The sequence below is a fragment of the Anabrus simplex genome, chromosome 5, assembly GCF_040414725.1.
Source record: "Anabrus simplex isolate iqAnaSimp1 chromosome 5, ASM4041472v1, whole genome shotgun sequence".
NCBI lineage: Eukaryota > Metazoa > Arthropoda > Insecta > Orthoptera > Tettigoniidae > Anabrus > Anabrus simplex.
The window spans coordinates 320,531,240-320,547,487 of NC_090269.1; the positions used below are offsets into that span (position 1 = coordinate 320,531,240).

A 16,248-nucleotide genomic window follows, 5' to 3' on the forward strand; every position below is an offset into this window, starting at 1 on the left:
GTGAGCACTGCGGAGAGATTTGGAATTAAATCCAGGCTTTTGCCACGCAATCTAATGATTAGAAATTGTATACCATCACCTCCCCTGCCCTGCCGGCCAATATTTTGAGGGTGAAAATGTTTTGAACCAACGAGACTCGAACCGGCTAACCACGGTGTCAGACCATATAGACTTCACGCTTTAACGATCATGTCCACCAGGCAGGCTACAGAAAGTTCGAAGTGAGAGGTGAACATTCCAAGTAATGAATACAAAAGACGTTGTATATCAAGTCTCACGCGTGTTCTCCACTATAATCTTGGCCAAATGTTGTTTATTAATGAAAATTAATAATAGAGACATCATGGACATTTTGCTCTAGATTCAGATTACGTAAGCAGTATGTACGTGTTCCTCGACATCTTGGACTGTGTCAGATCACTTTATTGTGCTAAGGAAGTCACTATGGCCGTTAACATCTTCAAGTAACTTAACAATACTTCCCTCCTTTTAGAGCAGGGTGATGTTATAAATAATGTAGCAAGATCTCTCACTGCGAAAAATTTGTGCAATCTCGTACGTGCATGTAGGTACTGTATGCGTGCCATACGTTTCAATGTCACATTTCTCCATTTACTGTGTAGTTAACACACCAGCTAGGCTCAGTTCGATTTTGGCCAAGGATTCAAGGTCGGATGCTGTGAGCCTGCGTGGCTCAGGCGGCAGCGCGCCTGCCTCTCACCGCTGGGTTCCGTGGTTCAAATCCCGGTGACTCCATGTGAGATTTGTGCTGGACAAAGAGGAGGCGGGACAGGTTTTTCTCCGGGTACTCTGGTTTTTCCTGTCATCTTTCATTCCAGCAACACTCTCCAATATCATTTCATTTCATTAACCATTCATTAATCATTGCCCCAGAGGAGTGCGACAGGCTTGGGCAGCCGGCACAATTCCCATCCTCGCCGCTAGAAGGGGGCTTCATTCATTTCATTCCTGACCCGGTCAAATGACTGGGAACATGCTATGGATTTTCATTTTCATTCAAGGTCGGATGCTCTTCCTATTGCCATGCCCTGATCTTGCTGACCTTTTAAGTCACCGGGATTCAAACCCAGGTCATTCCGATGGAGAGCCGAACATCTAGCCCACTGATCCAGCGCCCTTCCCCCTACATGTATAATAAATAGTATAGACGTTATGTTAATTACTTTCTAATCTGAAAACTTGTATTTTATTTTAATGGTATACCAAGTCATCAATCTGTACATAGAAGTTCTACATCTTCACTCCACTAATATATTCCAGCGCTTTGGAGATATAGTGTCTATTAATAATAATAATAATAATAATAATAATAATAATAATAATAATAATAATAATAATAATAATAATAATAATAATTGAAACAGCAGGTATACAGGAGTAGGTTTAAGGAAATGTCGGGGCCTCAGGACTGTACGAGGTATTAATGAGAAGTTTCAAAAACCAAATTTTTACGAGTACCTCCTATATTCCTGATATTTCACTTTAATCTTTCCTATTTTTACATGCATTATTAAAACGCATACAAAACAATAAAACCGGGCGAGTTGGCCGTGCGGTTAGGAGCGCGCAGCTGTGAGCTCCCATCCGGGAGATAGTGGGTTCGAACCCCACTGTCGGCAGCCCTGAAAATGGTTTTCCGTTGTTTCTCATTTTCACACCAAGCAAATGCTGGGACTGTACCTTAATTAAGGCCACGGCCGCTTCCTTCCCATTCCTAGGCCTTTCCTGCCCTATCGTCGCCATAAGACCTATCTGTATCAGTGCGACGTAAAACAAATAGCAAATAAAAAACAATATACTATCTTAACATAATAACGAATAACAATTTAATAAAGTGAACTAAATGAAAAATCGTCCGGCTCCATGGCTAAATGGTTAACGTACTGGTCTTTGGTCCAGAAGGTCCCGGGTTCTATTTCCGGCCGGGTCGGGGATTTTAATCTTCATTGGTTAATTCCAGTGGCTCGGAGGCAGGGTGTTTGTGCTGTCCCCAACATCCCTGCAACACTCGCACCACACATAACACTACCCACCACCACAATAACACGCAGTTACCTACACATGACAGATGCCGCCCACCCCTATCGGAGGGTCTGCCTTACAAGGGCTGCACCCGGCTAGAAATATCCATGCGAAATTATTATTAATGAAAAATCGATAACTCTCTACAATTAATGTTGAGAACCGGTCACAGAAATTAACCTAAGCTTATTACAAAAATGTTAGAATTTTGGAGAATTCTGCCAAGAACGGGGACGTGGAGTTTCAACCCCCATTTTACAAGATGTTTCGATCTGGTAAGTTCACGTACCGCAAAAGAAGTTGGAGTATTTAGAACTCGATATCTCCCAACAGTTCAGAAATGAAATCCTTATTGGGATTTCCTCCCTAGGAAACAAGAGCTAATCTCATACTGCACAATGAGCGAAAATAATGTGTTTACGAAAACTGAAAAATAAAGTGTTTTCGGCAGAAGGCTTGAAAAATAGCAAAAAATGCGAGTGATCCCGAGAATCACAGCAATCCCGAAGAAATGGGATAAGAAAATTCACCTAGTTGAGCAGGAGTGCACAATTCACTCGGAGGATAAGCCCAACCTACAGTGCGACTAGGTGGGAGGAAAGATAACATCTTAAACGGTTAATTAAGATTTATTTTTGGAAGGTATCTGGTCGTAGTTAAGGAAAAAGAGATGAGGACACCGAGGGGGAATCATTAGAGCACCCTAATGAGTTTTACTATTAGAATAAATTTTAAGTCAGCCCCGATTGGCGAATTAATTTAACGCGAATGTTCGACAGTTCCGTTCGTGTTTTAGTAGAAAAGCCGAAGAAACTACCCTAACATTTATATAAGAATAAATTTAAAAGCCTATGAAAATTATATCCCTCAGACAGGAAAGGATTTACGGAGTGCCTACCTTCCTGAGACCGCCAGTCACGGCGCCGTGCCACAGTCACACGCGCGGCAGAGGGAGTCTCCCTCAGACAGGAAGGGATTTACCTTCCTGAGACCGCCAGTCACGGCGCCGTGCCACAGTCACACGCGCGGCAGAGAGTCTCCCTCAGACAGGAAGGGATTTACCTTCCTGAGACCGCCAGTCACGGCGCTGTGCCACAGTCACACGCTCGGCAGAGAGAGTCTCCCTCAGACAGGAAGGGATTTACCTTCCTGAGGCCGCCAGTCACGGCGCCGTGCCACAGTCACACGCGCGGCAGAGAGTCTCCCTCAGACAGGAAGGGATTTACTTTCCTGAGACCGCCAGTCACGGCGCCGTGCCACAGTCACACGCTCGGCAGAGAGAGTCTCCCTGAGACAGGAAGGGATTTACCTTCCTGAGACCGCCAGTCACGGCGCCGTGCCACAGTCACACGCGCGACAGAGAGAGTCTCCCTCAGACAGGAAGGGATTTACGGAGTGCCTACCTTCCTGAGACCGCCAGTCACGGCGCCGTGCCACAGTCACACGCTCGGCAGAGAGAGTCTCCCTCAGACAGGAAGGGATTTACCTTCCTGAGACCGCCAGTCACGGCGCCGTGCCACAGTCACACGCGCGGCAGAGAGTCTCCCTCAGACAGGAAGGGATTTACCTTCCTGAGACCGCCAGTCACGGCGCCGTGCCACAGTCACACGCTCGGCAGAGAGAGTCTCCCTGAGACAGGAAGGGATTTACCTTCCTGAGACCGCCAGTCACGACGCCGTGCCACAGTCACACGCGCGGCAGAGAGAGTCTCCCTCAGACAGGAAGGGATTTACGGAGTGCCTACCTTCCTGAGACCGCCAGTCACGGCGCCGTGCCACAGTCACACGCGCGGCAGAGAGTCTCCCTCAGACAGGAAGGGATTTACCTTCCTGAGACCGCCAGTCACGGCGCCGTGCCACAGTCACACGCGCGGCAGAGAGTCTCTCTCAGACAGGAAGGGATTTACCTTCCTGAGACCGCCAGTCACGGCGCTGTGCCACAGTCACACGCGCGGCAGAGAGTCTCCCTCAGACAGGAAGGGATTTACGGAGTGCCTACCTTCCTGAGACCGCCAGTCACGGCGCCGTGCCACAGTCACACGCGCGGCAGAGAGTCTCCCTCAGACAGGAAGGGATTTACCTTCCTGAGACCGCCAGTCACGGCGCCGTGCCACAGTCACACGCGCGGCAGAGAGTCTCCCTCAGACAGGAAGGGATTTACCTTCCTGAGACCGCCAGTCACGGCGCCGTGCCACAGTCACACGCGCGGCAGAGAGAGTCTCCCTCAGACAGGAAGGGATTTACCTTCCTGAGACCGCCAGTCACGGCGCCGTGCCATAGTCACACGCGCGGCAGAGAGAGTCTCCCTCAGACAGGAAGGGATTTACCTTCCTGAGACCGCCAGTCACGGCGCCGTGCCACAGTCACACGCGCGGCAGAGAGTCTCCCTCAGACAGGAAGGGATTTACCTTCCTGAGACCGCCAGTCACGGCGCTGTGCCACAGTCACACGCTCGGCAGAGAGAGTCTCCCTCAGACGAAGGGATTTACCTTCCTGAGACCGCCAGTCACGGCGCCGTGCCACAGTCACACGCGCGGCAGAGAGTCTCCCTCAGACAGGAAGGGATTTACCTTCCTGAGACCGCCAGTCACGGCGCTGTGCCACAGTCACACGCTCGGCAGAGAGAGTCTCCCTCAGACAGGAAGGGATTTACCTTCCTGAGACCGCCAGTCACGGCGCTGTGCCACAGTCACACGCGCGGCAGAGAGTCTCCCTCAGACAGGAAGGGATTTACCTTCCTGAGACCGCCAGTCACGGCGCCGTGCCACAGTCACACGCTCGGCAGAGAGAGTCTCCCTCAGACAGGAAGGGATTTACCTTCCTGAGACCGCCAGTCACGGCGCTGTGCCACAGTCACACGCGCGGCAGAGAGTCTCCCTCAGACAGGTAGGGATTTACCTTCCTGAGACCGCCAGTCACGGCGCCGTGCCACAGTCACACGCGCGGCAGAGAGAGAGTCTCCGACTCCGTCACTCCCGACGAAGTATCAAAGAAAACTCTTAGTAAACTGAGCCTCTTTTTTATAGTGAATAGGCTGGCCGCTGATTGGACACAGTAAGTGCCACCTTAACAGTCGAGGAAGGCGTGCCAACTCCGCAAACGAAATTTATCATAGCAAAAGTTCTGATGAATACCTTTCATCGTTCAGTCTGCAAGCCACTGAGCGGCCCATGCGCCTCATTGATGATCTTCGATTGATTACCACTTTCTGTTCATAGGGTTCTTATCAAGGAGCCCTGGCATATCAAGCGGTAGTGAGATTCCATCATTCTTATTGGTTTGGGACATGGTCAATACAGTACAGATGACTTAGCGAGTTCGTCGTGCGGTTAGGTCGCACAGTTGTGAGCTTGCATTCGGGAGATAATGGTTCGAACCCCACTGTCCGCGGCCCTGAAGATGGTTTGCCGTGGTTTCCCATTTTCACACCTGACAATGGCTAGGACTGTACCTTAATGAAGACCACGGCGGCTTCCTATCCCATCGTCGCCATAAGACCTATCTGTGTCGGTGCGACGTAAAGCCACTAGCAAAATAATTTTTATTGCGACGTGGAGTAAGTTGTCAAGACAAGTTTTAAGACGCGATTCACATAATGGCTTACACTTGCATCTGAAAACAATTAATTCTAATAGCTTTGAGATCTCACATTATACAAGCCTTCATAGGAGAAGCCCGCTCCAGTTGTACATTTAACTGGTATGTGGACTCTGAAGACACTTACTAGGCCCCTCAATTGCTGTCAATAACTCATGAACTAAACGTGATGACAATAAACGAAACCACTAACTGTACTCGACTTAACTAAAGTTGGCGTCTGACAGGTAAGGTTGGAGGGAGGAGCACTGCACGTGCCATTTCACGATGTTACCACATTCCAGCATTCCTTTCTACATGTTCTTACCCCTCGCTTCCGGCTCACTTGTTCCCTCCTTCGTTGTGACCGCTGTGATCTGTTGTAGACTACCTGGCCAGGCGGTGTCGTCCCACTTGCGGTCACTCTCATACGAACAATCAGGTTCTTATCAGTGACAGTGACAGGTTTGGCAACTCCCAGCAAGACGAGCTGCCCTGAAGTTTTATCTCCATGGCAACCGCAGTCGCCCCACCCTCGTTTCCATGGCAACCACACAGCCACTCCCTTTATCTCTCCTCGGCAGGCAGTAAACATACCTCCCTCTAAGAAATGTTACACGCCAACTCTTATTATTAGCAGTAAACTACTTAAAACACACATTCAAAAATAGAGTTACTATAAGAAATTCAGTTACAACTAAGGAAATACAAAAATTAGGTGGTGGTTACATTTTAGGGGAAAACACTTCCCTGAAACACAAAAGACGAACGAACCTAACCGTTTACAGTCACGGCACACGGATAGTTAAATTCGTCATTGGTAATTTTTATTAGATTTTCCATTTTCCAGAATGTAGCAAGTTATGAATTTGATAGCGCATTCCTTTTCACTAACTGCTGAAATAACAAACACTTGAACTGGACGACAAATATTGCAAAACTAGTATTTATCTGTAGCTTCAACATGCCGAAGTTGTATATGTTTTTCAGCCAATATAGCTCGCATTTGGTTTCTCGTGAGCTAACTGCAATGCTTCAACGCTCCATGTGAGCAGTGTATTAAACTATTCAGTATAAGCATAATTGGCGGAAGCGACGCGTATGACAGTCCCTCAAGAAAACAATTGAGAGAATCGAGGAAGTCGGGACCCTTTGGTGGTGAGTTACCTCTCTCTCTTTGCCTTCCTTACAACGTAACTAAGAGGTGTAAACCTCCTGTCTCTCTTCGCACCTTCTTGCCCGAACGCAAGTGAGCTGAATATGTCTCAGAAGCAGCATGTGTGGTTTCTTAAACACTTCCTAAGGCGATGCTACTGATCGTTAATACAGATTGTAGAATATATTATCGATCATGATTAAATTATATTGCTTACTCTTCAGGTCATTTTCTGAGGATCTCGAAGCTTTGTTCAATATTTTCAGATTCAACTCTGAACGTGCGGATGTCCTGGGCCGCAAGCTCGAAATGCTCATTTGAAAGATAGAATGTTCTGGAAAAGCGTTAGAGTTACGAAGAAACTGCACATGAAACATGTTGTAAGAATATTTTCTGAATCATGTGTGAAATATCATTTTGTTTGAAATACTAACAGTTACCGATCATTTTGGATTTTATTGGCTGAAGCATGCGCTAAAGCACAGAAAGGGAAGTTTTTCGTGCAAAACTTCTGGAGTTGCCACAGAGAGTTCGAAACACTTGTTCATATCTTGGTAGTCTGTCCTCATGGAGAACTCTAAAACGTAACTTGCGTCATCGTGCTGCCTGATCAGCCATCGCTGGTGCTCTGAAGGATAAGGGATTAAACGTATACGAAGAATGGCTGCAATCGACGAATAGACGTCATCGCTTTCAAGCCAAATCCTTCAAAAGGATACATCATTAAAAAAATAGTGAGCTACTGTAAGAAATTCACTTGCTACTAAGAAAATACAAAAATTAGATGGTGATTACCTTTTAGGGGAAAGCATATCTCGGAAACACAAAGGACGAACGAACCGAACCATTTACAGTCACAACACACTTATATCCAAGTTTGTGATTGGTAATTTATGTTCAGAGTTTTAATTTTCTGGAATGTAACAAGTTATGAATTTGATAGCGCATGCCTTTCCATCAACTGCCTAAATTAACAAAGATTTGAGACTCACGTCAATCAACCCGAGGAAGTCAGCGCAGTGAAGACGAACATTTATGAACCTAGTGGTGAATATTTTAAAAATATATATATCACCTTTACAGTTATATCAATCGCTGGTTTGATGATCGGATCGAGAGGCACTATCTCACAGTTTGAACTTACAAAGCCTTCATTACTACCTCTAAAATTAACGCACTAAAAGGCTCAATCTTCACATATATAGACCTTAAAACATTATCGCTTGTTTATTAATTGATTATTAGATTTCTGAAATGAATAAATTCACGTCTAACCAAAATGTGTAAGGTACTCTTTGTATTTGTGGCAGCCTGCAGATGCTGCAGGAAGAATTGAATATTTTGTTGATGTTGTTATTGTAGAAAACTAAATTGTTGTTGGCTCCAGTCTTTAATAGGACTGGCTGTTTAAATGGCGTATTCTGGAGATAACTCTCCATATAAAAATAAATTTACAAACTTTCCCTCTTTATAATTTTGTAGTATATGCAATGGTTTGTATTGGTGTTCTAAGACAGTATTATTTTATGTGTGTTAGAGTTCCTGCCCCCAATGCTCATTTTGGTCTCTTATTTTCCAGGAACAAAAGCGAAAACTGTTCCATACCTCGGTATACGAATCCGAACTTCAACTCAAGAAGCTCTACATACAGACGTGCAAGAGACTACCAGCTCACGGATGTAAGGTGTACCAGGTGAAGGAGCTACTCCGAGGAAAGACCAAAAAGAAGGTAAGAGAACTGTTGGTCATCGTACGAAATAACAGTATCCTATTGAAAGAAAAATGAATGCTCTACCAGTCGTTCACATTTCTTTTTTTAAGAAACCTCAGTGCATTTAATCTCAAACTGTACTATAGCCCAGCATATAGCCCCTAGTAAACAAAGTGTTTCACATATGATTCATATGTGCTAAATCATCCACATCTAGTCAACATTGTCAAAGCAAGTGCCCCAAGTGTAAAAATTCAAACTCGAAAACCAGTCCTTCCTACGAACAATGAATTTAAAGCGGCGAAGAAGTGTTCAGCCTAAGAAGGCAAAAAGCTAGCGTAAGGTTCCTACAGAAGAAACCTAGGTGAGTTTGGTGTCAGAATTTCCAAAGAAACAAAAAGGAGCTATTCTGAACAAAAAGATTTGTTAAGTGACATTTCACAGAAAGTTACTAAATATTACATTTAAAGTCTCATAAGTTACCTTAACACCAATAGAGTCACATTTAATATTTATCTTGGATGAGACACTTACAGGTCTTCATGGACGTGTGTTGCAGCCTTGTCATGCCGAGAAAATTAGTGTATGGTGCGGCTTGAGACACCTTTATTTAAATTTTTTTAAATGTTACGGTTCATGCGTGCTGATAATCTTGAATGCACTCTTTAGAACTAGGGAACCTAACGTTTCCTTCTCCTAACAAGATTCTGATGCAACTCATATTGCTGCGATTAGGCTAGATATATTGGATCTGTGTACCAGTAGGGCCTCCTCGGTCCTGCGAACTAAACAATTTCTACTTCTATCTCTGTGGTAAATGGTAAATCAAAAACTGTGGTGTAGGAGACAAACTCACGTAACCTATTAAAAAATCAAACTTCATATATATCAGGAAATTTTTACCGTTCTTCGACGATAACAATAGCGAACGAAAGATAGTTTCTTTGAGGTGTGCGAACAGTGAAGGTGGCCAGATTTATCGCTTCTCTTTATGAAGTTCACAAGTAAAGCATCTTTTAAAATAGTTTGGGAAACTGTTGTTCTCTTGCATCACCGCCCCTCTACGATTATTCAAGGTGACGACTGCTCTCTCTTGTAACTAACTAAACAGCATGCAGTTACCACTTTATTGGACTGTTCTGTATAATTTTGACCATGTTCACCAGGAATATTTGATAGTCGCCTTTCCTCAGTGTGGACGTGATTCCTTATGCAGTTCTTTATGTAGGTCAAAAACCGGCATTAATCATATTGATCAGTCTCCATGACGTGCCCTATTTCTTCCTGGAGGATTCTCCAGGTACGTTACAGTTGAGTACTGTGCGTGGCGTCTTTCTTTAGGTCGAACTGGTGGCCAGGTATATGCATGGGACGTTCAGAGTGTGACATCCCGTCGCAAATACTGTCGTTTTAGCTCTGCGTAGAATGGTATGCCCCCGCACACTGATTCTTGTTTGTTGTGGAAGCTGCAGTATTTGTAGACAGACTGTGTTAACAAGTCGTCCCTACGGGACAATCTAATGACACACCACCAGAGAAATGTTGTCTGTTATCCTTCTCTTCATTGCAAAAGACAAAAGCTTGAATGAAGAATGAGGGAAATTGCAGCGGTTGAAGTAATCGTTCGTGGGAAAAGGCCGATCGCAATTTTGTTACCATCTTACAAAATTCGTCATGTCTCTACGTAATTACCTACATACAATTCCCCGAATTTCAGAAGCTGTTCTCACGCTGGATTCTCCAAAATATTGATTCAGAGGAACACTGACAGAAGCAGCTTAACTGTATGTTTACCACTATCGTAAGCCCTGAAGGTGTTTTTCCGTGGTTTCCCATTTTCACACCAAGAAAATGCTGGCCTGTACTTTAATTAAGGCCACGGTCGCTTTCTTCCCACTCCTAGCCATTTTCTATCCTATCATCGCCATAATACCTATCTGTGTCGGTGCTACGTAAAGCAAATTGTAAAGAAAAAGTAATAATAATAATAATAATAATAATAATAATAATAATAACTGTACGTTGAACATTACCGGGCGAGTTGGCCGTGCGCGTAGAGGCGCGCGGCTGTGAGCTTGCATCCGGGAGATAGTAGGTTCGAATCCCACTATCGGCAGCCCTGAAAATGGTTTTCCGTGGTTTCCCATTTTCACACCAGGCAAATAATAGGGCTGTACCTTAATTAAGGCCACGGCCGCTTCCTTCCAACTCCTAGGCCTTTCCTATCCCATCGTCGCCATAAGACCTATCTGTGTCGGCGCGACGTAAAGCCCCTAGCAAAAAAAAAAAAAACGTTAAACATTTCCATGCAATGTAGTGTGAAACACGGCGGGTTCTAATGTAACATCTCAACAGATGGCACAAGATGGGTGTTACACATGACACCTGAACAGAAGCAGCAGTCTACAAAGTAGACACTCGCATTATTTTCCTCGATGACAAAATTCAAGTTGATACTTTCAACTCACAAGATCATGTGCAGGTACTTTGATTGTTACATTCCTGTCTACAAGCGCAGCTATTGGACAAAAGAGGCTTTTGGGAGACACGAATTCAGCTTTCTTGCTCGCATTTGACTGAGAACAAGTTGATCCTCTAGCTGTAATATCGCTTCAGCGTCAAATTACTTTCATATGTTTCTGCTCATGGAAAAGGTGTGAAAGAGGAGTGAATACGTGGTTTTCAACGCTGGCATAATTGTACAAAATGTGAATGAAAATAATAGTACTTCCTTCAAATGTGTAGAAACTCCGCAGTAGGACTCCCTGATGTCTGCTGGCGTGACGGAAGATCTACTGTTATGTAGAGTCCGGATTATTAGGTGCTGATAGGTTAGAATGCAAACTTACTTAAGCCAGTAACAAGTATATCCTACACTGTACAACGGGTATGCTATGAGATTTGCATAGTTATTAGGGGTACAGCCTATAGAGCTCCCTGAATTTATGCTACTCTTCCTACATTATGGTACAACGGGTTGCATGACACCTCCTACAAACCAAATTATTTTGCATTCTGACCTATTACCATCTACACATCCGAGGTATAGTTATGAGCAGCGAGAAATAAAATCCCATTACGTCTTTTTTAAAATCATGATTCGTTCTTCATTTCTGGAGTTCAGAGTACATACGAGGAGTTGGCATTTGGTGGGCTTGTATTTTGTGGTAAATTGGTTGTTCGAATTAAATATGTGAGATATCAATTTATTTCGCTTATACATCCACACCTGAAATGTATCACTTATGAAGTAAATCAAGGATTTGCGCTCATGAACAACTTTCTGGACCCCCTTGAGAGGACAGTATCTAGTTGTACTTCCTCCTAAAACAATAATCATCCCACCCATGACTTTCAGGCCCTTTATCTACTAGAGTAGACATTTCGTGGAATTTTACTGGAAGTAGGAAGTCGAATGACGGTATTGAACCGGAGAAGGAATATCAACACTGAGTTCATCATTAATTAAATCATACTGAAATTCCTCGAATCAGAGAGGAAGAAGATTCTGTGAATGAAGAGAGTGGGCCTAAGACGCGGATAAGCTTACAAGACGTGACAAATGGGACTTCGAATGAAAGAAGCCGAGCAGGAAACTGAAGATTGAATGAAGTTTCAATAAGATCGATGTTCCTTTTTATTCCCTGCTGTCTGCTGGTGTGACGGAAGAGCTACTGTTATCCAGCAGTGAGAAATAAAATCCGATTACTTCTCTTTATTAGTTGAAAAGTCTCAGTTAATATGTAATTCATGAGTCAGAGTATTATGACTCTTTCCAGTTAAAAGTGGAAATGGAAACTTAAGTAATTATGTTCTGTGCACATGCATAGCCACATCAGGTAGGGTGTGGAGGGATGGATTCGCAGGTAGTGTGGTGTGGTGTGTGTAGATGAAGAGCGGTGTATTAAGACAAACACATACACCTACTGTAGGCCCCTAGCCACAGGAACTAACAGTACGCAGTTTAAATCCTCGGCTTCACTACAAATCGAATTCTGGGCCCTTTCAACCGAAGTCTAGTACGCTGACCATTTTGTTATGCTCTTTTGCCAATCCCGTATACTGTATAACGAAATTATTTCTCCATAACTTCTATTCAATCTTCGATAATTCGGAAGAGGATACCACAGCTGCGAGTATCATGACAAAGAAGAAAACAGTTTTTTATTGGTACTTACTGGCAAGTAATATGTTTTTGTATTGGATTCTTTATACCAGCCTGTTCCACTTACATACCAGATTTACCTCAACTTGCAGCGAGCATGCAGTGCCGAATTTCACATTTAATATGTGAGTAAATATAAGCCGGGCGAGTTGGCCGTGCGGTTATGGGCGCGCAGCTGTGAGCTTGCATCCCGGAGATAGTGGGTTCGAACCCCACGGTCGGCAGCCCTGAAGATGGTTTTCCGTGATTCCCCTTTTTCACACCAGGCAAATACTGGTGCTGTATCTTAATTAAGGCTATGCCCGCTTCCTTCCTACTCCTAGGCCTTCCGTGTCCCATCGTCGCCATAAGACCTATCTGTGTCGGTGCGACGTAAAGCAAATAAAAAAGTAAATATAATTTCATATAATTCCTAATTCTAGATTATTTTTTTGGCTATTTGCTTTACGTCGCACCGTCACAGATAGGTCTTATGGCGACGATGAGATAGGAAAGGCCCAGGAAGTGAAAGAAAGTGGCCGTGGCCTTAATTAAGGTACAGCCCCGGCATTTGCCTGGTGTGAAAATGGGAAACCACGGAAAACCAACTCCAGGGCTACCGACAGTGGGGCTCGAACCCACTATATCTCGATTACTGGATACTGGACGCATTTCAGCGACTGCAGCTATCGAGCTCGGTAATTCTAGATTTATTATTATTACTATAAGTCCTAGTAGTACAGGCAGCAGTAGGGTGTGTGTGGCGGGGGGGAGGGGGGTGATTAGCTCAGTGGTTTAGCTGCTGGCTTTCCACCCGCAAGGCTGAGGTTCGAATCCCTTTTCATCTCAAGAAAGGTCATCCGGTCTTAAACCCCTATCCAGAATCAAAATTACCGGGCGAGTTGGCCGTGCGGTTAGAGGCGCGCGGCTGTGAGCTTGCATCCGGGAGATAGTGGGTTCGAATCCCACTGTCGGCAGCCCTGAAGATGGTTTTCCGTGGTTTCCCATTTTCACACCAGGCAAATGCTGGGGCTGTACCTTAATTAAGGCCACGGCCGCTTCCTTCCACTTCCTAGGCCTTTCCAATCCCATCGTCGCCATAAGACCTATCTGTGTCGGTGCGACGTAAATCCACTAGCAAAAGAAAATAGCAGAATCAAAATTAGTCTGCCTGGCCCCAGCGTCCCCAGAAATAACTGAGATAAGGCAGCAAGAGTGTCCAAGTACTGCAGTCGTAACCTGGCGCTCGCGTGCTCTTAGTTATCATGCAAACGAACATTGGACAGCCCTGCTTTAGACAATATAACGCGCGACCTGTGTTGAGTGGCGTTGCCTCTGGCTTCTCGCTATCTCTTAAGGGATATGCAGACGACGAGTGACTGACTATATTACTAAGGATGGCCTTAGTCTTTCTTAACCTCTTTCTGTCATTCAGATTTCGGACAATACCTGTTACTTTTGAAATCTTAAATCACGTTCTTGGTGTTCGGATTCCATGGAAAAAGTGAGTTCCTGCGGAACTTATGCAATGCCATGAGCTCATCTCTTTTTTAAGTGACTGTACTGTACATCAGTGAGCTTAATGCACATGGAGGATGGTTCTAACCTTCTACAAACACAAACGCTGTTCTATATTTCCCCTGTGAGACGTATATAGTGTCGTTCGTTTTAAAACCGTTAACAGCTTTTACAACTCGTCAAATAATTAATTCATAGAGAGTTTATTGCTGCGCTGGGAACGAGGGAGAGAAATAGCAGTTCCTAGAGAATTCAGCATTTGCTAGTCTCTGTTGAAACAGACACGTTGAATGCAAGGGAAGACAGTTTTAGGACTGGTCTGTGCATGATGCGAGTATTCGCAGGACTAATGTGTCAGTTAACCTCCACACTGCATCCATTGGGTTCTTTGTATGTTACCATAAGTTGTTACTTGTCCACACAATTGTAAAGCGGATATTATTTCGTCAACTTAGCAAGTGGTAAGACTCATTATAAATCATTATCCACTAACTTATTTGGTCACCATTACACCCAAAACAGAATTGAATGTCGTCTTTCACGGATAAAGAGTTAACGAACATTGAATGTATCCTTACACTACAAACGACACGATAAAATATCCTACCGGTACTATTATTTGCAAAGGGATTTGTTGGTGCTGAGGCGGGATATGAAATTATTAGCACCTCTTAAAAGAAATTTGACTCATCAATTAACGAGTGAATAGACTCAATAAATGGAAGGGCAATGAAAAGTGGGAAAGTCAGAGGTTCCCTAGCTTCCTAATTCTAATACTGTAGGATTCCATGGAGAATGGGAGTTGACAAAGGGACGGCTGATAGTAAGGACGAAAGTGACGTGCCTGTAACAATTAAGTGTGTACAATGCCTAACTTAGCTGTGGCCACGTGATTACCGCATCACGTCTCTCAAGGTGTGATCACCTGGGGAGGAGAAGGTTTGTCGTACCTTGAAGACTGGTTGTCGTAATAATGAAGATAGTGCCTTAAATGGAGATCCGGAAATAATTTCACAATTTATGGAGACATATCCACTACCTCCGTGAGCAAATCATCGAGTGTGTAAACTGTTCTTTGTCTGTGATCAGGACCAAAACGGCTTATGAACTAAGGCCATCACACTCGGCAGTGGCAGGATTCCTCGGCTGAAGCCACCTCCGTTTTTATAGGAATATTTTCAAATTATAATCAGATTTAAAACATGAAAACATTCATTTCTATTGTTATGACCACGACACTGAATAAGTTTCTGTCTTTCTACCGACAATTACCTCTCTGAAGTGTCTATAATACCTGTGGCTATGTTATCTGAAACTGAAATTAAATCCGCATCACAGGTGGCGCATCAAAATAGATTATTTCTGTCCTACCTCCGATTCAGCGAATGTATTACTTCGCTCTCAATGTAACACAAGTATTCTTAATTAGACGCGGTATCCTAAATTAAAGGGATCGGTTTCTAGCTGCCTTTTAAAAGGGTATATTGTAGTCCGTTCCAGCTAGCCGATACATGCTTATTTTGTGTTTTTCCCATAGACCTTTCGGATCAGAAAGCGCACACATTGTCAGCTCAGTCTGCTACAGGTTTTAGTATCGATCAGTTTACTTTGGTAGTGAAGTCGAAATGAGTATGAAGCAACAACAAGAGACTCGTTTCTGCCAAAATGAAAACCCCACAAATAGCAGAAAGTACGGAGACAGGAATCTGAAGTAGGCGCCTCTCCTATTATATGTGAATCTTTAGATGCCACCATAGCTTGTATGTCTCAAACATCTTGCATGTAAGTTAGGGGCACGCCCTCTCGATCTTCAATATCTGGCTACGCCACTAATACTCGGTGACGGAAACACGGACAATTGACTGCGTATCATGAACCACCAAAGGTTAAAAAAAGCCGTACAAGCAACAGCGGTCAAGACGTTATGGACCTACTCACTGTTCCACGTTACCAGAAACATGGGTTCGAAATTAATCACGACAATAATAAGCGAAATCGTATTTTGCCCTATTAAATCTATTTTTAATTGCCCTTTTAATTTTATTTTTAATTGAGCCTTTAATTTAATTTTATTTTTAAATTCAGCTGGCAGAGAGGCCAG

General features: G+C 44.1%; 1 protein-coding gene across 2 annotated transcripts in view; it reads left to right on the forward strand.

The window, feature by feature from the left end:
* LOC136874044 (1-phosphatidylinositol 4,5-bisphosphate phosphodiesterase epsilon-1) overlaps positions 1 to 16,248 on the forward strand; it is a 374,213-nt gene that overhangs the window by 142,026 nt on the left and 215,939 nt on the right. For both annotated transcript variants that reach the window (XM_067147543.2, XM_067147544.2), the window contains exon 2: positions 8,354 to 8,503. In XM_067147543.2, the coding sequence (XP_067003644.2) occupies positions 8,354 to 8,503 (150 nt within the window). The remainder of the gene's footprint in view (positions 1 to 8,353; positions 8,504 to 16,248) is intronic.